At 55.6% G+C, this 23114-nt stretch overlaps 1 protein-coding gene across 1 annotated transcript; it reads left to right on the forward strand.

The window, feature by feature from the left end:
* The first annotated feature begins 103 nt into the window (after window positions 1-103).
* NUCB1 (nucleobindin 1) lies at window positions 104-21133 on the forward strand. Its single transcript, XM_084906083.1, has 13 exons — window positions 104-227; window positions 631-770; window positions 4760-4867; window positions 6520-6652; window positions 7602-7705; window positions 15894-16079; window positions 16360-16450; window positions 17134-17192; window positions 17454-17546; window positions 17635-17727; window positions 17985-18155; window positions 19899-20004; window positions 20453-21133. Exons 2-13 carry the CDS (start codon window positions 642-644, stop codon window positions 20563-20565), a joined length of 1386 nt encoding a protein of 461 aa, XP_084762209.1. The 5' UTR covers window positions 104-227; window positions 631-641; the 3' UTR covers window positions 20566-21133.
* Window positions 21134-23114: the final 1981 nt, after the last annotated feature.

The following is a 23114-nucleotide window of genomic DNA, read 5'->3' on the forward strand; positions in this document are numbered from 1 at the left end:
AGGAAATAATGTCAAGAACTTGAGCTTCCGAGAAAGGAGGCGGGCGAGTCTTTCGAGAAAAGGCGAGCGGCTTCGACAGAAAGGGGCGGGGCCTCTAGGCAAGAACCGCCGAGCGTGAGCCAATCAGATAGCCGGAGGCGGGTCTTTGGCGGGAAAGTGGGCGTGGCCTGGGGGGAAATCGCAGCGGAGGTCCCAGCCCGGGAAAACGCCCTCTGCGGGAAGGAGAGGTGAGGGGCTGCGATCTCTAGGCTCCTGGGTCCCGGGAAGGAGGGGAGATGGAGGGCTAGAGGGCTGGGGGCTGGGTTCCGGAGGAAGACGAGCTGGGCACCAGCTTTCCTAGATCCTAGGATTAAAAAAGGGGGGGTAGGGGGGGGCTGGGGCACCCAGACCTGAAACCCTGGACTCCTGAGTCAGGGAGCCCAGAGGCTGCAGGGAGCCCGCACTCTGGGGTTTGAGGAAGGACAGGCCGGAGGCTCGGGATGTCGGGTCCCGGAAAACGAGCCGCTTTGATGCTTGACTCTTGGAGGGGAGGAGAGCATGCGGTGCTGGGAGGAGGGAGCGGGGGGTGACTTGTGGGTCCAGGGAAGGAGGAGGCTTGGGACAGACGTCCTCCACGCTCCGCCCGCACAGGTCAGGCCGCCATGCCTCCCTCCGCGCCCCGCGCCGCCCTGCTCCTGCTGCCGCCGCTGCTGCTGCTGCTCCGCGCCGCCCTGGCCGTGCCCCTGGAGCGGGGGGCGCCCCAGGAGCAGAGCCCCGCCACCGAGAGCCCCGTGAGTGCCCGTCCTGCCCCCCAGCCCGGTGTCTGCAGCGGTGCGGCGTCCGGCGGACCCGTGGCCCCGGATGGACACTCCCCCCTTCCCCTTCCCCCCTTCCCCCACCCCACACACGGCGTGGAGTTTGCCGGCCATGCTCTGTAGTCGCCGGGCTTTGACGTGGGGAAACTGGGGCGGGGGGGGGGGGGGTGGCAGAGAGAGGAGCTGATGTCCAAGTCCCTGACTCTGAATGTGGGAAATCAGACCAGATATTGAGTGAAAAGTCGCCATCACCTTCCCCTCTCCCCTGCCTCACACACACACCTAAACCTCTCTGTTTGGGGGGGAGTGTTGGTTTTTTGGGGTTTTTTAGAATCCCCTCTCCTCAAGCAGGAATTTGAACAAAAGAACTACATTTCCCAGTAGCACCTTGAACAGGTGTTGTGTTGTCAGCTCGCCGGGCAGCACTCACTTCCTGGAGCTCCTGGCAGTTGTAGTCCCAGTGACAAAGGGGCTTAGGAACGGCTCGGTTGAGTAATCCAATAGGTTTGTATCCATCGCTGGGAAACCTTTGCCCTTAGGGCGTTTGGTACTTGGAACTTGAACGATTTCCTCAAAGCCAGGGCCCTGATTTATGACCGGAATCCTCCCTCTAGGAACCGGCCTATCACTATCTCTGGGACAGACTGTGCCAGGCTCCTGTGTGGCCGGTCCCCACCCAGTGACTGAGGCCTCTGCCCAGGGAAATCTTGGCAGAGAGAAGGGCACCAGTGCCGGGCCAGCACAGCCAAGGGTTCCGGGAGCCTACGGGAGGGCAGCCAAGGATGTAGAAAAGACAGACAAAGAGAATAAGCTGGGTCTGGCTGAGGCCACAGAGAGAAGATCCAGACAATAGGCTGAGTCTTTATTTTACTTTATTTTTAAAATGTTTAAAATATATTGATTTCAGAGAGAGGAAGGGAGAGAGAGAGAGAGATAGAAACATCAATGATGAGAGAATCATGGATCAGCTGCCTCCTGCACACCCCCCACTGGGATTGAGCCTGACGGAAAATCGAATCCGGGACCCTTCAGTCCACAGGTCTATGCTCTGTCCACTCAGCCAAACCAGCCAGGCTGAGCCTTTATTTTATAGCCAGAGGTAAACAAGGTAGGGGTCACCATAGTTACTATGTTCCTGTAAGTTTCACTTGTTTTGGCAGCACTTGCTGCACCTCCCTCAGCCCTTTAGCTGCCCAGGAAGGATCTAGGGAGAGCCATACGGACAAGCTTAATTAGCTAAGCGGGCTGTGCCCTCTAAGCTGGGACTTGTCTATGGCTTTGCCAGCAGCTCAGTCCGAAGCTTAACCCCATAGCCGCTCCCTACAGGCACCTTTTCCTCATTCACTCCACACATTTCTTGAGCATCTCCTACGAGCCAAGCTCAGGGCTAATACAAGCCCAGTCCCGTCCCAGGCCAGCCTAGCTCACTGGGCTCCTGCGAACAGACAGGAGGAGTGATGGCCGTTGAGGGGAGATCCGAAGTTCAGGGAGGGACCTCGGATTCCGGGCGGAGGGAGTAGGCTGGGCAAAGGCTGTGAGGGGGAAAGGCCAGTGTGGCTGGCGCTGAGGGAGCCGGAGAGGGGCCCAGGCAGGTCACGTGGGGCCTGTGGCCATGGTACAGAAGGTCTTTGCACTGAGACTTGTGGAAAGCACAGGATGTTATAGACATCACCAGGTGGGTGGGGAAACTGAGGCACCGAGGAACTGAGTTACTTGTTCGAGGACTAAGGTTGCCAGTCTCAGCAAGTAAACACAGGACGCTGAGGCAACCTGGCAGTCCTGACAAGACTTCAGCCCACTGTGTTTGGCTGAAAAATGGTCCCCAGAGATGTCCCCCCCTCATCCCTTGAGCCTGCGAATATATTACCTCCGTGGAGAGAGCGTGTTTGGGGTGTGACTGAGTTGGCATCTTTTCTCTGCCCCCCCCCCCCAAATATATTTTATTGACTTTTTACAGAAAGGAAGGCAGAGGGCTAGAGAGTTAGAAACATCGATGAGAGAGAAACAGCAATCAGCTGCCTCCTGCACACTCCACCTGGGGATATGCCTGCAACCAAGGTACATGCCCTTGACCGGAATCGAATCTGGAACCTTTCAGTCCGCAGGCCGACGTTCTATCCACTGAGCCACACCGGTTAGGGGTGGAAAAAAAAATTTTTTTTTTATTGATTTCAGAGAGGAAGGGGGAGAGAGAGAGAGAGAGAAATATCAATGATGAGAAAGAATCCCACTGGGGATTAAGCCCACACCTGGGGCATGTGCCCTTGACCAGAATCGAAGCCGGGACCCCTCAGTTCTCAGGCTGATGATGCTCCATCCAATGAGCCAAACCAGCCAGGGCGAGTTGGCATCTTTAAGTGGCATCGTGAGGGTGAGCCCAGTGGAATCACAAGGGTCCCTCTAAGAGGAAGGCAGGAAGGCCCGGGTCAGAGGTGGGTCAGAGGCAATGTGATGATGTGAGATGTCGGCGTGAGGCAGGGCCACGAGCCAAGGAGTGCGGGCGGCCCAGGGGAGCCGGAAAAGACAGGGCGAGCGCCCCCTGGAGCCGGGGGCATGAGCCCCGCCATCCCATGCTGCACTTCTGCCTCCAGAACCCTGAGAGAATCAACGTGCGCTGCTCTAAGCCACTTACACTGTGACACTCGGTTTTAGCAACAATAGGAAAGGCTGCACCCACAGTGGCATAGCTGGGTGATTCGCTTACCTTGTAGCAAGCACCTACTGTGTGCTCCTCAGCTGATGCAGTGAGAGCTTACCTTGTAGTAAGCACCTACTGTGTGCTCCTCAGCTGATGTAGTGAGAGCTTACCTTGTAGCAAGCACCTACTGTGTGCTCCTCAGCTGATGCAGTGAGAGCTTACCTTGCAGCAAGCACCTACTGTGTGCTCCTCAGCTGATGCAGTGAGAGATTACCTTGTAGTAAGCACCTACTGTGTGCTCCTCAGCTGATGTAGTGAGAGCTTACCTTGTAGTAAGCACCTACTGTGTGCTCCTCAGCTGATGTAGTGAGAGCTTACCTTGTAGTAAGCACCTACTGTGTGCTCCTCAGCTGATGTAGTAAGAGCTAGCGGAGACGGAGTGTCTAGTGCAGGGGTCCTCAAACTTTTTAAAGTGGGGGCCAGATCACGGTCCCTCAGAGAGCTGGAGGGCCGGACTATATGAACTACTAATTCCTACTGTAACACCTCGGCTGCGCTCACTGCCCAAAAAACCTGGCGGGCCGGATCAGACTCCCCTGGGGGCTGCATGTGGCCCGCGGGCCGTAGTTTGAAGACCCCTGGTGCATCCTTATCCTCATGCCAGGCTGGCATCGCATTGTCTGTTCGGCGCAGTTCTGAGAAGTGGGGCCAGGAGCCCAGACCTTCCTGTCTTTTTTGTCTTTTTTTTTTTTTTACATATTGTATTGATTTTTTTCAGAGAGGAAGGGAGAGAGATAGAGAGTGAGAAACATCGATGAGAGAGAAATATTGATCAGCTGCCTCCTGCACACCCCTTACTGGGGATGTGTCCGCAACCAAGGTACATACCCTTGGCCGGAATCGAACCTGGGACCTTTCAATCTGCAGGTCGAGGCTCTATTCACTGAGCCAAACCGGTTTCGGCACTTCATGTCTGTCTGGTTCACTTGCCGTATCCCCTGTAGCAGCACCTGCCACGTAGCAGGGGCTCAGGGGATGCTGAATGAATGAATGAATGAATGAACGCGTGCATGTTCTCTGCTCGCCAGTAAGTACCCGTGTGTCTGCTCGGGAAGCCCCACGCGGTGAGCGGTGACACACGTTTTGTCTCCACTGCAGACCTGGGCCGAGGTGGGAGCCGGGCCCGGGGGTCAGCAGGTCCCCGGGGTCACAGAGCGGCTGCTGGCTGCAGATGCAGAGGCTTTATCGGGGGCCGGCCTCCTGCTCCCAGTGGGGGCGCTGTGGAGCAGGGTGCAGGGACTGAGCCCCTCGGCCCCCTCCCCTCCAGGACACGGGCCTGTACTACCACCGCTACCTGCAGGAGGTGATCAACGTGCTGGAGACGGACGGGCACTTCCGCGAGAAGCTGCAGGCCGCCAACGCCGAGGACATCAAGGTGGGCCCGGGGCAGGGTGTCGGGGGGCCCGGGCTTCTTAAAGGGCCCCGGGGCTCCGGCCCTCACACACCGGGAAGGGACTTGGGTGAGATGACCAGACATCCCGCTTTTGGCGGGACAGTCCCAATTCCTAACAATTTGTCCCGTGTCCCGCGGCGTTTTTAAAAAGTCCCGATTTGCCCTAGCCGGTTTGGTTCAACGGATAGAGCATCGGCCTGCGGACTAAGGGGTCCAGGGTTCGATTCCGGTCAAGGGCATGTACCTTGGTTGCGGGCACATCCCCAGTAAAGGGTGTGCAGGAGGCAGCTGATCGATGTTTCTCTCTCATCAATGTTTCTAGCTCTCTATCTCTCTCCCTTCCTCTCTGTAAAAAAAAAAAAAAAAAAATCAATAAAATATATTTTAAATAGATAAATTAATTAATTAAAAATAAATTAAAAAGTCCCAATTTTTTTGTCCCGCGGCGATTTTTAAAACGCCGCGGGACAAATTGTTAGAGATCGGGACTGTCCCGCCAAAATCGGTCGCCTGGTCACCTTGACTTGGGGAACAGAGTGTGGGCGGAGGTCCCGGGCTCCCAGCCTCAGCTCCGCCACCTACCAGCTCTGTGACCTCCCCTTGCGGTGCCTCAGTTTCCCCGCTGTGAATCGGGTCCGGGTTTGGTGAGTCGCAGGCCAGACTCGCACAGGGTTTCGGCAGCCGCGGTCGGCGTCCTGGGTGAGTGGCTGAGGCTCAGCACTGAGCACAGAGCTTTCCGCACGGAGGGTCCGCCTGGTCATTCCCGGCCCAGAGGAGGGTCCCGGCGGGACAGGAGGGGGGCCGGGCCTGGGAGGCCGGGTGGGAGGCGCCCCGCAGAGGCCCCGCTGTGAGAGGCCGGGGTGGCCCTGCCCGCAGGGACAGTCGCTGGAGCCGGTGGTGGATGAGTGGCGGGAGGCGGGGGACAGGGACGGGCAGGCCCGAACGCCGGGCTGAGGGCCGGGGCCGTGTCTGGGGCCCTCGGGGGCACGAGGGAGCTGGTGGGAGGTTCCAGGAGGCCGGAGCCCGTGCCTGCCCCGCTCCGCCTGCCCCTGCCCATCTCCCCCTCCCCTGACCGGGCCCCCCCCCTCCCCCTCCCCCTCTCTCCCCCCTCCCCTGACCGGGCCCCCCCCCTCCCCCTCCCCCTCTCTCCCCCCTCCCCTGACCGGGCCCCCCCCCTCCCCCTCCCCCTCTCTCCCCCCTCCCCTGACCGGGCCCCCCCCCCCTCCCCCTCTCTCCCCCCTCCCCTGACCGGGCCCCCCTCTCCCCCCTCCCCCTCCCCTGACCGGGCCCCCCCCTCCCCCTCTCTCCCCCCTCCCCTGACCGGGCCCCCCTCCCCCTCTCTCCCCCCTCCCCTGACCGGGCCCCCCTCTCCCCCCTCCCCCTCCCCTGACCGGGCCCCCTTCTCCCCCCTCCCCTGACCGGGCCCCTCTCTCCCCTCCCCTGACCGGGCCCCTCTCTCCCTCTCCCCCCTCCCCTGACCGGGCCCCTCTCCCCCCTCCCCTGACCGGGCCCCTCTCTCCCCTCCCCTGACCGGGCCCCTCTCCCCTCCCCTGACCGGGCCCCTCTCTCCCCCCTCCCCTGACCGTGCCCCTCTCTCCCTCTCCCCCCTCCCCTGACCGGGCCCCTCTCTCCAGAGCGGGAAGCTGAGCCGGGAGCTGGACTTTGTCAGCCATCACGTCCGCACCAAGCTGGACGAGCTCAAGCGGCAGGAGGTGTCCCGGCTTCGGATGCTGCTCAAGGCCAAGATGGACGCGGAGCAGGAGCCCAGTGAGCAGGGGTGGGGCTGGGGGGCAGGCCCAGGGAGCAGGGGTGGGGCTGGGGGGCAGGCCCAGGGAGCAGGGGTGGGGCTGGGGGGCAGGAGCCCAGTGAGCAGGGGTGGGGCTGGGGGGCAGGAGCTCAGTGAGCAGGGGTGGGGCTGGGGGGCAGGCCCAGTGAGCAGGGGTGGGGCTGGGGGCAGGCCCAAGGAGCAGGGGTGGGGCTGGGGGGCAGGAGCCCAGTGAGCAGGGGTGGGGCTGGGGGGCAGGCCCAGTGAGCAGGGGTGGGGCTGGGGGGCAGGCCCAGGGAGCAGGGGTGGGGCTGGGGGCAGGCCCAGGGAGCAGGGGTGGGGCTGGGGGGCAGGCCCAGGGAGCAGGGGTGGGGCTGGGGGGCAGGAGCTCAGTGAGCAGGGGTGGGGCTGGGGGGCAGGAGCCCAGGGAGCAGGGGTGGGGCTGGGGGCAGGCCCAGGGAGCAGGGGTGGGGCTGGGGGGCAGGAGCCCAGTGAGGAAGGGGAGGGCTGGGGGGCAGGCCCAGGGAGCAGGGGTGGGGCTGGGGGGCAGGCCCAGGGAGCAGGGGTGGGGCTGGGGGCGGGGCCAGCAAACAGAGTGGGGGTCCAGCCCCTCCACCCTCAGACCCAGGTCCCCAGCCCTCCTCCCTCAGACGTTTCTAGCTCTCTATCTCTCTCCCTTCCTCTCTGTAAAATATCAATAAAATATATTTTTGAAAAAAAAAAAAAGAAAGAAACATCGATGAGAGAAAAACATTGATCAGCTGCCTCCTGCACACCCCCCACTGGGGATGTGCCCGCAACCAAGGTACATGCCCTTGACCGGAATCGAACCCGGGACCCTTGAGTCCGCAGGCCGACGCTCTATCCGCTGAGCCACACCGGCCAGGGCCAGGGCAGGGATTTTGAAGGAACATCCTGTGAGCTGAGTCTCCCCTCCTTCCCCTCCTCCAGACGCACAGCTGGATCACCTGGGCCTCCTGAAGCAGTTCGAGCACCTGGATCCTCAGAACCAGCACACGTTCGAGGCCCGGGACCTGGAGCTGCTGATCCAGACGGTAGCGTGAGGGGGGCACAGGCGGAGGACGGGAGCTCTGTGGGGGGGGGTGAGGGGGGACAGGCGGAGGACGGGAGCTCTGTGGAGGGGGTGAGGGGGACACAGAGCCTGGGACGCAGGCCGCTCACCTCTGCCTGGCATCCCCGAGGCCGGCGCTGGAGAGGGCCTGGGGCAGGGGTCTTCAAACTACGGCCCGCGGGCCACATGCGGCCCCCAGGGGAGTCTGATCCGGCCCGCCAGGTTTTTTGGGCAGTGAGCGCAGCCGAGGTGTTACAGTAGGGATTAGTAGTTCATATAGTCCGGCCCTCCAGCTCTCTGAGGGACCGTGATCTGGCCCGCACTTTAAAAAGTTTGAGGACCCCTGGGGCCCTGGGGCAATCTACCCTGTTTCCCCGAAAATGAGACAGTGTCTCATATTCATTTTTGCTCCCAAAGATGCGCTAGGTCTTATTTTCAGGGGATGTCTTATTTTCGGGGAAACACGGTAAAACCCCTTCCCAGAGTGAAGGCAGCAGCAGGGCTCGGTTCCACCAGACCTGGTCTCACATCCCTCCTGGGCTCTGGCTTTCCCGCGTGGCTGGGGGGGCTGTGCCCGGTGGGAGGCAGAGTAATGGCCCTCACCAGACACCTGCCAGCCGGCCTGGCCGGTGTGGCTCAGCTGGCTGGCGCCGTCCTGCACCCCGAAGGGCTGCCAGTTTGATTCCTGGTCAGGGCCCATGCCCGCTTCCAGTTTTGATCCCTGGTGGGGGACAGGCAGACGAAAGATGTTTCTCTCTCTCTCTCTCTCTCTGTCTCTCTCCCTCTCCCTTCCTCTCTCTTCAAAAAAATCAATGCAAAAATCTTTAAAGACCGGCCGAGGTGGCTCAGTGGTTGAGCTTTGACCTATGAACCAGGAGGGGTCCCCGGTTCAGTTCCTGGTCCGGGCACATGCGCCGGTTGCAGGCTCGATCCCAGTGTGGGCCTGCAAGAGGCAGCTGATCAGTGAGTCTCTCTCCTCATCGATGTTTCTCTCTCTCCTTCTCCCTTCTCTCTGAAATCATTTTATATATCTATATCTATATCTATCTATCTATCTATAGATGGATATAGATATATAGATATATAAAATCTTAAAAAAAAAAAAAGCCCAGCTAGTGTGGCTCGGTGACACCTATGAACTGGGAGTTCATGGTTCAATTTCCAGTCAAGGGCACAGGCCCGGGTTGTGGGTTCAATCCCCAGGGGGGGGCTGCAAGAGGTAGTCGATTAATGATTCTCTCTCATAATTGATGTTTCTATCTCTCTCTTCCTCTCCCTTTCTCTCTGAAATCAATAATATATATATATTTATATTTTCTTTATTAAAAAATATATTTTATTGATTTTTTTACAGAGAGGAAGAGAGAGGGATAGAGAGTTAGAAACATCAGATGAGAGAGAAACACCGGTCAGCCGCCTCCTGCACGCCCCCCACTGGGGAGGTGCCTGCAACCAAGGTACATGCCCTTGACCGGAATCAACCCGGGACCCTTCAGTCCGCAGGCTGACACTCTATCCACTGAGCCAAATCGGTTAGGGCAAAAAAATATATATTTTTCAATCTTAAAAAAAAGGCAGGGATTGCCGAAGCCAGTGTTGCTCAGTGGATAGAGCGTCGATCTGCGGACTGAAAGGTCCCAGGTTGGATTCCGGTCAAGGGCATGTACCTTGGTTTCGGGCACATCCCCAGTGGGGGGCGTGCAGGAGGCAGCTGATCGATGTTTCTAACTCTCTATCCCTCTCCCTTCCTCAGTAATAAATCAATAAAATTAAATTTAAAAAAAGGAGTCCCACCCTCTTCCACGGAGCGTGTGGGCAGGGACCTTTCAGGGAAAGGGGATTTGCAGCCATGACTGTGCTGAGGGTCCTGAGCCGGTGGCTGGTCCTGGTCACCCAGCGGCCCCCGATCTCATCACTAAGGGCTTGAAAGAGGGCGCTGTGAGGACAGGTGTCGGCCCCTGAGGCCAGACGCTCCCGGAATCCGCTCTAGAAGCTGGAAAGGCCGAGGAGCAGATTCTCCTCCCGGAGGGCGCACAGCCCGCCAGCACCTTCGGTCAGCGGAGCTCACTCCAGGCCGCCGGCCTCCGCCTGCGGGTGACAAAGGCGTCCTAAGCCACCCAGCCGATGGCACTGTCACAGCCGCCCCGGGGCACATCCCTGCTGCCCTGAGGATGGTCTGCAGCCCTCCCGCCGCAAAGGCCACGGGTGGGAGCGGCGCCCCTGCCGCTGCCTGCGCGCTGCCCGTCTGGGGACAGAGTCCACCCCTCCGCCTGGCCGCCTGGAGCTCCATCTAGTGGCCGCGAAGATAATAGCAGCGGCTAGTGGAGTCCCGCCCAGCCCTGGGCTGTTTCTGCCACTTGTTTCCAGAGCATTCGAGAACTGTCCGCTTTGCTCCAGCCCTTCCCCGGGTCTCAGTTCCCGTCAGCTGCTTCCTCACTGGGCACCTTGCTTCTGCCTTCCACGCTCGCCAGCAGGGTTTCCCAACTCGGCCCTCTTGACATTTGGGGCTGGATGATCCTTTTAAAAAAATATTTTATTGATTTTTCACAGAGAGGAAGGGAGAGGGATTATCGGAGTCTCTTTCACGGCCCGCGTAGAAAGAGTTCCAATTCAGGGTTCAGGTCCTGGAGAAGGGCCGCACGCAAATGAAACGAGACTTGAAGAAATTTAATTTGGCGATTTGGGGGGCCAGGCGGTATAGTCCAACTCTAGTGGGAGAACTACGACTGCTCTGGCCCTGCCATCCCCTTTTATTGAGGCTTAACAGCTGCTTCAACTTAACATAATCTCAACTAAAGGTTAAAGCAATTGAGGTTGTTGACCAGCCTTCCTGGCTTCCTGGCAACATCTCTTTCCCAGCTGAAACTGATTTGGTTTCCAGCATCTCCTCCGTTTTCTTTCCCTAAAAAATTTTACATATGCAGACTAGAAATAAACAAACAAAAAATGAAATAAGCAACAATGGCTATGCTGAGAGTCAAATGAAATCAGTCTGCAGTACATTTCTTTCTGGGCCAACAGTTTTTGAATCCCAGATTCAGTGTCACACAGTTTGAGTCCAAATTTTAATGTCCAGCAGTTCTGAGTCCATGTCAGCAATGGTATCTGGATGGTGGAAAAATGGTGTCAGTGCAGGTCCGACCTCTGGTTTGGTCCTGGACAACCTGCGGCGACGCACATCTGCTGACTGCCAGTATGGCAAGGCGTCGTCAGCATCTTCCACCTCTGGTCTGTTTTTCCTCCTGTCTTTATGGCTGGAGTATTCCTGTCAATTCTTCTCTGTTGCAGGAATCCACATGGTCTTGGAGTTGTTTTCTGAAAATATACAAACATATCTCGACCAAAATTAATAAAGGAATCTTTTCTATAAATTTTACTTGGGATACTTTTAATTTTTTGCCCAAACAATTTTTCTTTGACTTATTTTGGTACTATGTGTGTTTTTCATGGCTGTCTTACTGTTATCATTACAAATGAAAACTGGTTTTCAAAAGAAGGAAAATTTTTCTAAATGTAATTTACTTACAGGACTTTTTTTTTTTTTTTTTTTTTTTTTTTTACATGGTATTTTCCACTATCCCCCTTTTTTCTATTTAATTATTAGGAGGCTTTTGGAAAAATTTTATAATGCTGTTTTGATAACTTTTAACTTTTAATTTTTTGTACAAAAACTATGACTGCTTTAGGGTTTATTGTATGTTAAACAATTTTACCATGAAATGGACTACCAATAGAAATTTTGGTTAATACTTTAGGAACAGTCTGTTGTACAATTAAATTTTCTTGAATATTAACTCATTTCATTTAGCCAATTTAAATTAATTTGAAAACTTGACTATTTTACTGTCAAATTTAATACTTTAACAACATTTTTAGTTTACTCTGTAAATATTAATGGAAAAGATTATATGCATCCTTGAGAAAGCCCTGAGCACTCCTAGATTTAGGCTGGATTTAGATGTAGGACAGTCGCCATCAGCCACTTCTCTGTTGCCTGGGTCTCAATAAGAGCCGTGCCAAGTCTCTTGTTTGTAGCTGGGTCTCAATCTGAGCTGGACCAAATCTGTTTGTTGCCTGGGTCGGTCCCAATCTGAGCTGGGCATGGGAAGCGTGAAGCAGCCATGGGGCAGGAGACATCCCTCAAAAGGGCGAGTGTTCAAGCCTCTGCAGCGTTGGGGGGGTGAGGATCTGTGCCCCACCTCTGTTGGCCCCCAGGTCCTCTCCTGATGGCCCTCTGCGGCTGTGCCTGTCTTAGGTTGTCCCTCCCTTGAGGAATCTTACCCGTCATTGGCTAACCAGCCATCCTCTGGGGCCAAGCAGGGTGATGTGAGGTTCAGTTCTGTCTCCTTGGTAGCCTATGCCCCTATGGCCTCCATGCCCAGTACCTGCCTTGGGATCCCCTCGCCTGCTGGCGGGGCCCCGGCATTGATCACAGATCTTAGGGAACCCAGGTTTCTTCTCCAGGGAGGATCCAGCTCACCCCATTGTGTGAGAGACGGATCCATGGTACCAGCCACCATGAGGTTTTAACCTCAGCATGAACTGAAAACTCAAGCAACAGCTGTGGGCAATTATTGTGACGAGAGGGTCCCTCTTCTCAAATAAGGCAAGAAAGGCCAATATAGAATGCTCAAGTGCCTTCCCAGTGAGGCTTTCCACAAGGTGGAAGGGATTAAATCCTTTCGTGTCCTTTTAAATTGCTGCCAAACATTCGAAAATTAGATTTTTAATTTTGTTTGGAATAATTGTACAATATGCTGTTGTAAAATATCAAAAATTATAAATGACATTGTAGAATAATACCATGCAAGGATATTCTTTGTTCTAAGCCAATGGCAATTCAAATTTAAACTGGCTGTCAATTTCTTTTTGTATAGACAAGGTCTTAGTTACATTCTCTGCACCTCTCCCAGGAGCAAGTAGTGATATTCCTCTACTTTGGTGCAAGCCAGAAACCTCTCTTTAATTTTATACACAAAGAAGCATTGGTTTGATTTTGTGTCATACAAAAAGGGAAGCTGGGTGGCAACACCTGTGTAATTATACTTCCTTGCCCCACCCATTTTCCTCCTGGATGACCAAGGTGCTTAGTATTATTGGTGACTACATTAGCAAGGGATCAGCCCACATAAGGGCTTTTACCCATGAACGGTCAGGAACATAAGTCCTAAACACTTCCACATTTGTCCCAGGTAATATTACCGTACAGATGATTACTGCTAACATGGCAAGAAAGATTCTCAGGTGTCAGGCGTCTATTCTGTCTTCTTCACCATGCGCCAAATAAGTTAACTGTTTTCCTTTGCCATTAACAATACATGCCTATAAACCTTCTAAAATATTTATACTTATTAATTTTTATTTGATAAGGCTTTCCATGCAATTTCAAGTTTATTAAATCTGTTTTAAATCATTTAGGAAGAGAATAAATTTCTTGTATGTCTCCGGGCCCTTGGAGCTTTCCAAGAATCATCTCTGTTAAGGCCTTGAAATTTTAACATGGAAAAACCATCAAACAAATATCTATATCCATATGTGATTTAAATATTATAATATCTTTTATTATCTTAAGATATCAATTAAATTTAGATTAGTTTTTGCATAGAAAATATTTGGTTGAGATCACAGAATTAATCCTCTTTTTTAATTAGACCAATAATAAGCAACTTATTTTGAATTCCTAATTATTAGAGAAAACATACTTTTTATTTTCTCAAAAACAAGTTATACTTTAGGTATTTTAATTACAACTATATAATTTCTCCCAATTTAATTTGCACTTTGAACTTTTAAAGCTGGCAAGTCAAATATATTTTGCTTTATATTTCTGAGAAAAATACAAGACAATCAATTAAAAGCTTCAATTCTGTCCTCTAGATTTTTTATGAGGCAAATTTAAACTTTTACTTTTTTATTTTTATAATTAAGCAAACTTCCACAAAAATTTTTGCCAAAGGAGTTTGGAGGAAGTTTGTAGCCATTCAAATGCAAGTTACCACATTCCTTAGCTTACTGGGAGAGTGGTCTTCCTTATAGGATTGCCTGGTCTCTCCCTTCCCCCACATCAAGCTTACTTTGGGAGAAGTTTCAACAGATCTGGCCACACATTTTTTCATGCTTAAAAGATAAAGACAGATCTCAAAAATTTTTTTCTTTCTCTTTTGCTTTCTGAAGTAATAACTATCACCCAATTTGGCCAAGATAACACCCAACTTGCAAGTTCTTTTATAACTTTTAAACAAAGCATTAAGTAATCTCATTTTCAGAGAGCAGATGGTTCTGCCCTCTCCTGCCACCTTTGAATTTCTCCTCACCAGAGGAGGTTTCAACAGTGGAGTCTCATTTCTTATTACAGATTTTAAATTCCAAATACAAACTAAGATTTTAATTTGAACAAGAAACCACATTCTTTAAGCTTACAAACCAAAATTCTATAATAAAATTTACTTTATATTTATAACCTAATTCTTCCCCATTAGCCTGGCTGAAAAGAGACGTTCCCACCCTGCTTACAGTTCGCGACTCTGTAGCTGGCCGTGGGCTTTGAGTGCGGTGAATTTCCCTCACCTTTTTTCTGGTGAATCTTCCCTCACCTTTTTCTGGTGAATTTTCCACACCTTTTCTCGGTGTATTTTTCCTCCTTCGCTCTAGGCGAAAAATACCTTCTCCTCCAGGAGCCCCACGTTGGGCTCCAGATATCGGAGTCTCTTTCACGGCCCGCGTAGAAAGAGTTCCAATTCAGGGTTCAGGTCCTGGAGAAGGGCCGCACGCAAATGAAATGAGACTTGAAGAAATTTAATTTGGCGATTTGGGGGGCCAGGCGGTAGTCCAACTCTAGTGGGAGAACTACTACTGCTCTGGCCCTGCCATCCCCTTTTATTGAGGCTTAACAGCTGCTTCAACTTAACATAATCTCAACTAAAGGTTAAAGTAATTGAGGTTGTTGACCAGCCTTCCTGGCTTCCTGTCAACATCTCTTTCCCAGCTGAAACTGATTTGGTTTCCAGCAAGGGATAGAGAGTTAGAAACATCGACCAGCTGCCTCCTGCACACCCCCAACCGGGGATGTGCCCACAAACAAGGTACATGCCCTTGACCGGTTGGTTTCTCTCTCATCGATGTTTCTGGCTCTCTATCCCTCTCCCTTCCTCTCTGTGAAAAATCAATAAAATATATTTTAAAAAAAAAGACTTATTGATTGATTTCAGAGAGGAAGGGAGAATGAGAGAGAGAGAGAGAGAGAAACACCAAGGATGAGAGAGAATCATTGATCGGCTGCTTCCTGTACGACCCCTACTTGGGATGAATCTCACAACCCTGGCACGTACCCTTGACCGGAATCTAACCTGAGACCCTTCAGTCCGCAGGCCGATGCTCTATCCACTGAGTCAAACCAGCTTGGGCTGGACATGAACTTTTGTGTGTAGGGGGGAGACACTATTCATCTCTGTGTAGTATTACCCTCTCCATGTTCACAGAGGTAGACATGGAGGCACAGAGCGGCTGAGTTAACTGCCCAGGAGCACACAGGTAGTGGGATTTGTTCACACAGCACAGCCTGGCTTTGAATTCTGAGCAAAATAATTAGAGACCTCATCTTCTTTACCCCCAAGCTGTGCTGCTCTTCATACTAAATACACCGTGTGTGGGTGTGTTTTTTTAAATTACTTATTCCAGCTGAAACCGGTTTGGCTCAGTGGATAGAGCGTTGGTCTGCGGACTCAAGGGTTTCAGGTTCGATTCCGGTCAAGGGCATGTACCTTGGTTGCGGGCACATCCCCGGTGGGGGGGTGTGCAGGAGGCAGCTGTTCAATGTTTCTTTACATTGATGATTCTAGCTCTCTATCCCTCTCCCTTCCTCTCTGTAAAGAATCAATAAAATATTTTTTAAAAAATAAAATAAATAAATTATTTATTCCTCCAAGATCTTGACATTGTGGGGGGACTTGAAAGAGGTGAGTTAAAGGCACCCTCCTAATCTCTTTTGAACAAAGGCGCTGTGTTATGGGGCAAGAGTGAGCCAGAGACCAAGTGTCGTGAGATCAGGACAGGCGACCCAGGACAAGGGCGGAGGTTGGGCCAGGTTCTGAGTCAACAGCCTGGCATTTGAAGGTGGGACATTTGACCCGGACGTAGAGGTGAGACGAGAGTGACTGTCTGCCTTTCCCCAGGCCACCCGTGACCTCGCCCAGTACGATGCGGCCCATCATGAAGAGTTCAAACGCTACGAGATGCTCAAGGAACACGAGAGGCGCCGTTACCTGGAGTCGCTGGGGGAGGAGCAGCGGAAGGAGGCAGAGAGGAAGCTGGAAGAGCAACAGCGCCGGCACCGAGAGCACCCCAAAGTCAACGTGCCTGTGAGGAACATCATTCGCACCCACCTTCTCCGTCCCCGCCCCCCCCAACCCCACGTCTAATTCCTTAAGTTCCACAAAGCAAGGATGTAGCTGAAAAACTACAACTCCCAGCAGACCCTGTGGCAAGAGTCCCTTTTAATGTGCCTACTTCTAGGCCCAGGGGCTTCTGGGAGTTGTAGTTTTCTTGATTGAGGGGCAATGACTTTGAGAGATGGGGGCATCTAGGGTTCTCTAGCTTCATCCCTTCTTACTCATGAGCCCCTCGCTCTTACCTCCACAGGGCAGCCAAGCCCAGTTGAAGGAGGTGTGGGAGGAGCTGGATGGATTGGACCCCAACAGGTTTAACCCCAAGACCTTCTTCATACTGCATGGTAAGGTGGGGAGGGTGTCCTGAGACCCAGGCTGGATTCTGAGGCTCTGGCCTCTGGAAGTGAGGACCACAGGGTTAAGAGCCCAGAATGGCCATTTTTGGTAGCCTGGTCAGGAAAGGTGTTCTGGACCAGCATTGTCCAGGACAGTGGTCGGCAAACTCATTAGTCATCAGAGCAGCACACCGCGGCCCAAGAGCCTCATGTGGCTCTCGAGAGCCACGGTCTGCCGACCGCTGGTCCAGTAGACCCTTCCACGCCGATGGAAATGCTCTGTGTTCCAATGGCCTTTGTACAGCAGCCACCACCCCCACGTGACCATGCAGCACTTGAAATGTGGCTCTTCCCGCTAAGAAATTGGAAACCCCAGGATCCTGAGCAGAGGGGTTGATCCCTAACTCCTTCGGGATCCAGTCATCCTGCATGACAGCGGTCCCAAGAACGGTCCCACCTTCCCCTCCTCCATTCCTGGGACCCTGGTTAGAAGGGAATGGACTGTCCTAGCAGGAGGCCTGGGGGGGGGACACACACACTGAAGCTGGAGGCCACCGTTCTACCATCGGAGACTTGTTACCTGTCCTCTACAACAGATCCCGTCTCAGCCCAGATTCCTGCTCCAGCTGGTCCCTCAGGGGCCTGACCCGCCCCGTCCTCAGCCCCCCAAGATCTGTGTGGTCTTCCCTCAGATATCAACAGTGACGGTGTCCTGGATGAGCAGGAGCTGGAGGCTCTCTTCACCAAGGAGGTGAGTGTCGGGGGAGCCCTGGCCGCAGGGGATGCCCACATCACCCACGTGGTCCTTCCTTAGCGCCCCCTGGAGGTGAGTTCAGGAAAAACTACAACTCCCAGCAGCCCCAGGGGCGAAGAGTGAAAAAAAAGGCTCACCTAGAATGTCAGGGTGCCCCAAGGACTCATGGACATCAGCGTGGGTAGGGAGGTGGCGTAGCTTGGGAAAGAGGTTGCCCTGGACCCTTCCACATGTCCTCTCTCCCGCTGGACTCTGCAGCTGGAGAAGGTGTACGACCCCAAGAATGAGGAGGACGACATGCGGGAGATGGAGGAGGAGCGGCTGCGCATGCGGGAGCACGTGATGAAGAACGTGAGGGTGGAGCCGGGTCTGGCGGGAGGCGGGTGGGGACGGGGGGAGGGGGGGCAGCTCCGTGGCTCACCCTCCGCTGGCTCCCCAGGTGGACACGAACCAGGACCGCCTGGTGACCCTGGAGGAGTTCCTCGCGTCCACCCAGAGGAAGGACTTCGGGGACAACGGGGAGGGCTGGGAGGTAAGGACGTGTCTCTCCCAGCCAAGGCCGCTGCTCTTAGGCACTGGACCCCACCCCCTGCCCCTCCCGCCCCCCCAGTTCCACACACAGCCCCTCTGTCCTCCGCTCTCCCTGGTCTCCATGCCCCTCCCGGTCCCACTTGTCCCTGCCGGCCCCCAGGGCGGGCCTCCAGCTCCCAGCCCTCCAGGCAGAGCCCTCCACAGGGGCGGCCGGCGCTGGGGTCCCTGCTAACAGCCCCTCCCCTCACCCCGTCCCAGACGGTGGAGATGCACCCTGCCTACACGGAGGAGGAGCTGAGGCGCTTCGAGGAGGAGCTGGCGGCCCGGGAGGCCGAGCTGAACGCCCAGGCCCAGCGCCTCAGCCAGGAGACGGAGGCCCTGGGCCGCTCCCAGGGCCGCCTGGAGGCCCAGAAGAGGGAGCTGCAGCAGGTGACGCCCTGGGGCCCTGGGCCCTGTGTCCAGATGCTGTGGTCACTGTTTAATCACTGCTCGGTCTTCCCATCCAAGTCCCGCCCTGACAGCTCCACAGCTGCCATCCTATCTAATAACAGAGCAATATGCAAATTGACCGTACCTCCGCTATACCCACAAGCCAATCAGGAGCAAATATGCAAATAAACCCAATGAATATGGCTGCAGCCATAGAGAGCATGAGGGAGGCTTGGGTTTCCCCGGCCCAGGCCTCCACTCTAGGCTACAAAGTTCCAATTATAGAAGGTAAACAAATCCAAACAGAAATGGCGGCCGCCATGGAACCGGAAGAGCAGGAGGCTAGGGTTGCCGCCAGCGATGGAGGAAGCCAAGTTTCTGCAGCTCTGGCTGGTCTAGGCCTCCAATCCAGACTAGAAAGTTTCAATTATGGAAGATAAATAAGTTTCAACAGCAGCCACGGAGCAAGCAAAAGGCTGGGCTCCACTCTAGGCTGCAAAGCTTCAATTGTAGAAGTTACATAAATCCCACATACCACGGTCTTCACATGGGTCACCAGGGGGCGTGGCCAGCCTCTAAACCACCACAGGCCCCTCACCCAGGCCACTCCACACCCCAAGGGAACACCTACCCTGATCCGGGGCACCCTTCAGGGCACACCTGGCCTCCACCCATGCACCAGGCCTCTATCCTATCTAATAAAAGAGTAATATGCAAATTGACCATCACTCCAACACACAAGATGGTCAAAGATCCTGCCCCTATGTGGACAAAAGATGGTCAGCAGAGGAGGGCAGTTGGGAGGGACCAGGCCTGCAAGAGAGGGCAGTTGGGGGCAATCAAGCCTGCAGGGGTGAGCAGTTAGGGACCAGGCTGGCAGAGGAGAGAAGTTGGGGGTAACCAGGCCTGCAGGGAAAGGCAGTTGGGTGGGACCCGGGCCTGCAGGGGGAGAGCAGTTGGGGGCAATCAAGCCTGCAGGGGAGGGCAGTTGGGCAGGACGCAGGCCTGCAGGGTTGGGCAGTTAGAGGCAAACAGGCTGGCAGGGGAGTGGTTAGACATCAATCAGGCTGTCAGGGGAGTGGTTAGGGGCGATCAGAAAGGCAGGCAGGTGAGCAGTTGGGCCAGCAGTTCTAGATTGTGAGAGGGATGTCCGACTGCCCGTTTAGGCCTGATCCTACTGGGACATGCCTCGAGGGGTCCCAGATTAGAAAGGGTGCAGGCCGGCCTGAGGGACATGAATTCCCTACACCAGGCCTCTAGTGTTGGATAACAGCAGGGGTTGTAAGACGGAGAAAGTGGGAAAAGCAGGGACAAAGATAGATTCCAGTAGGAGTTCAAGGAGGGCTTTTCTGCCCAAAGTGCAACCTGGGCCATGACAAGGGAGGTTGAACGGGGTCTTATGATGATGATGATGATGATGATGATGATAATTTATTATTGATTTTTCACAGAGAGGAAGGGAGAGGGATAGAGTTAGAAACATCGACCAGCTGCCTCCTGCACACCTCCCAGGGGATGTGCCCTCAACCAATGTACATGCCCTTGACTGGAATCGAACCTGGGACCCTTCAGTCCGCAGGTCGACACTACCCATTGAGCCAAACCGGCCATGGCTTGAACGGGGTCTTTATTTTTAAACCCGACTGCCAATGAGGAAGAACTGAGCCCCACAGAGAAAGGACCAGGAGCCCTTGGCAGGATGGGGGACTCACCCTCTTGCTGTGTGACCCTCACCCCCCACAGGCGGTTCTGCAAATGGAGCAGAGGAAGCAGCAGCAGCAGCAGCAAGACCACAATGCCCCAGCCCCCGGCCCCGAGGGACAGCTCAAGTTCCAGCCCCACCACACAGGTGCCGGCCTGCCCCCAGGCGGGGAGGAGCTGGGGGCTGGACCCCTGGTCTGAGGGAGGAGGGGCTGGGGGCCTGGACTCCTGGGTCTGAGGGAGGAGGGGCTGGGGGCCTGGGTCTGAGGGAGGAGGGGCTGGGGGCCTGGACCCCTGGGTCTGAGGGAGGAGGGGCTGGGGGCCCGGACCCCTGGGTCTGAGGGAGGAGGGGCTGGGGGCCTGGACCCCTGGGTCTGAGGGAGGAGGGGCTGGGGGCCTGGGTCTGAGGGAGGAGGGGCTGGGAGCCTGGACCCCTGGGTCTGAGGGAGGAGGGGCTGGGGGCCTGGGCCCCTGGGTCTGAGGGAGGAGGGGCTGGGGGCCTGGGTCTGAGGGAGGAGGGGCTGGGGCCTGGACTCCTGGGTCTGAGGGAGGAGGGTGGGATGTCTAGTGCCACCGTTTCCTCCCTTCATCTCCAGATGACGCTCCTGTGCCAGCTCCCGCCAGTGACCAGAAGGACGCAGTTGCTTCGGAGAAGAAGGTTCTGGAACAGCCCCCGGAGCTGCCCCCGCTGGACCCCCAGCACCTGTGATCTCGGGGAGCGCGGCCTCTGGGCGGACGGAGCCGGGACTGTCACCGGGAAGCGGATGAGGCGGCTCCTCCCGTCACCACCGGCCCCACCTGCTGCTCGGCCTCCGGCTCCACCCCCTCGGGGCCCGCTCCTGTGCTCAGCCTCGCCGCTCCGGGTCCGGCCACTCCAGGATCCTGCCCCCCGCGGCTGCCGCTGTGGCCCGTGTCTGCTGCTTTCGGAGGCCTGGGGGTCCCCGAGACGGTCCTCCGCCTTGTGTGGGACCAGCGAGGCCCGGAGGACAGCGGGTGGCCCCGCGGGGCCCGGGCGGCGGAGTCCTCAGCGGATCCGCCGTCACCTGGAGGGCCGACCCCCTGCCCCGGCTTTCGGCCTCCTCGGCCTCGGCCCCTCCCTGGTGGCCGGCCCCCGCCCCCCGCCCGCGCAGCCACAGGAGGGTCCCAGAGCTGAACCCCCGCCCCCAGGATCAGGCCCCCCTGAGCCTCGGAGGGAGGCCCAGGCCCTCCCGGCCTCACCTCACTGCTGTGTGTCCTGCTGTGTGTCCAGCGCCATCAAATACACCTCCCGGACCGGACCAGCCTCTGTGTTTGCAGCTGCCGTTCCCTCTGAGAACCCAAGTCCTGCTCGTTCTTTTAGGTTCAGCCCAAGCTTTTCCGAGAGGCTGCCTCCGGGCATCTTTCTGTTTTCTCCCGATGAGCCCATTGCACACGTGAGCGTGTGCACACACACAGACACACACATGCACACACACGCGCACACATGTGCACATACACACTTCAGTGGGATCCTTTCAGCCACAGGACAGGAAATCCAAACCTAGACTTCACAGGGAGGAAAAGTTAAGGGAGAGGGAGAGAAGCCACACCCCAAACAAGAAGGCCGATGGTGGGGTGGCCCCAGAGCCTCAGGGACGGGGTCTCCCCTCGGGCTCCGCCCTGGTCGGCGGGGTGCTGCGCTCCTCTCATCCCAAAGTGGCTGCAGCTGCTCCGGATGTCACACCCGCCTCCCCGGCGGCTGACAGAGGAAATGGACAGAGGCTCCCTGCGAGCCCCGCCCATCCCCACACCCCCCTCTGAGGCTGGCGTGCCAGCACAGCGCCAGGCCTGGGGGCGGGGGGGGGGGGAAGATAAAGGAGCCTAGACATTCCCTGGGAGGCCCATGGCCATGGAATGACTGGTTCTGGGAAGTCACAGGTGCCACCCCACCCTCCTCAGCTGAACTCGAATGACTGCCTGCTTCTCTTGGGAAAATGGGAGCTGGACTATTGCAGTTGGGGAGACAGGCCCCCAGGGGTAGCGGGTCCCAGCTCTTTAAAGGACGGGATGTGGCTCCCTCCGGAAATCGGAGGTCTCCTGGCTCCCATCCCTGAGGAGACCCGTCCGGCCCCCGCCATCTGCGATTCTTTGTTGGCAAGTGTCTCCCCCAAAGGGCGCCCAGGGAACAGGTAAGGGCGGCTCGGGGTCACCCGGGGCGCCCTGCAGGCACAGCGAGAAGGGAGCGCTGCCTGGAGCGGCTCCCGCCCGGCCTTTCGTTCCAGGCTTAAAGGGGTCATACCTGACGGGCCCCTTCTTCCTCTGAAAAGGATTCCCTTTTGATCTGTGTGCAAAGGGTTTACCCTGGTGGCTCTCTCCCCCTGGCCGGTGTGGCTCATCACGTGCACAAAAGGGTTGCGGGTTCCATCCTCGAACTCTGGACCCTTCAGTCTGCAGGCTGATGCTCTGTCCACTGAGCCAAAGCGGTCAGGGCGAGAGCCAAATTTTTTTAACTCAAACTTCTAACGCCACTTCTTCCAAATAGACTGGCCCAGGCCGTGGTATTTTGTGGAAGAGCCACACTCAAGGGGCCAAAGAGCCGCATGTGGCTCTCGAAACCCGAGGGCTTTCCCGCCTCTGAGCCCTCGCTCCTGCTGTTCCCTCCGCCGCTGTTCCACACGCCACCTCCACTGGCCTGACGCCGGCGGCCTGAGGGCGGACACGGAAAGCCTGGTGTCCCAGGCCCCGCACGGGAAATATGTGTGTCCATTGGCTCTTTCTGGAATTCCTGGCCGATCAGGGTCTGGGGCAGGGCCTTCGCCTCTCACCGTGATTCCTCCTCCCCTCCCTTCCTCCCCCCGACCCCACCCCCCAGGCCTCTGGAGGGGATTGCCAGCGAGTCCTGCAATGTGCTGCACCCGCTCACGCGAGACTGTGTCCAAGCTCAGACGGGGCACCTCCTGGCATCAACCTTTTGCTTTTTTTTTTTTTTTTTTTTTTTTTTTTTTTTTTTAATATTTTAGGATTCCATTTCAATATTTCCGGTGTATTTATTTTTTTATATTTTTATTGATTTTTTTACAGAGAGGGTTAGAGAGTTAGAAACACCAATGAGAGAGAAACATCAATCAGCTGCCTCTTGCACACCCCCTACTGGGGATGTGCCCACAACCAACGTACATGCCCTTGACCGGAATCGAACCTGGGACCTTTCAGTCCGAAGGCTGACGCTCTATCCACTGAGCCATGCCGGTGGTTTCAGCCCTTCTGCTTGTTTCGGAAAGAGAGCAAGGGGCTCAGAGC

This window comes from Pipistrellus hanaki (assembly GCF_964339955.1).
Source record: "Pipistrellus hanaki genome assembly, chromosome: 15".
Lineage (NCBI taxonomy): Eukaryota > Metazoa > Chordata > Mammalia > Chiroptera > Vespertilionidae > Pipistrellus > Pipistrellus hanaki.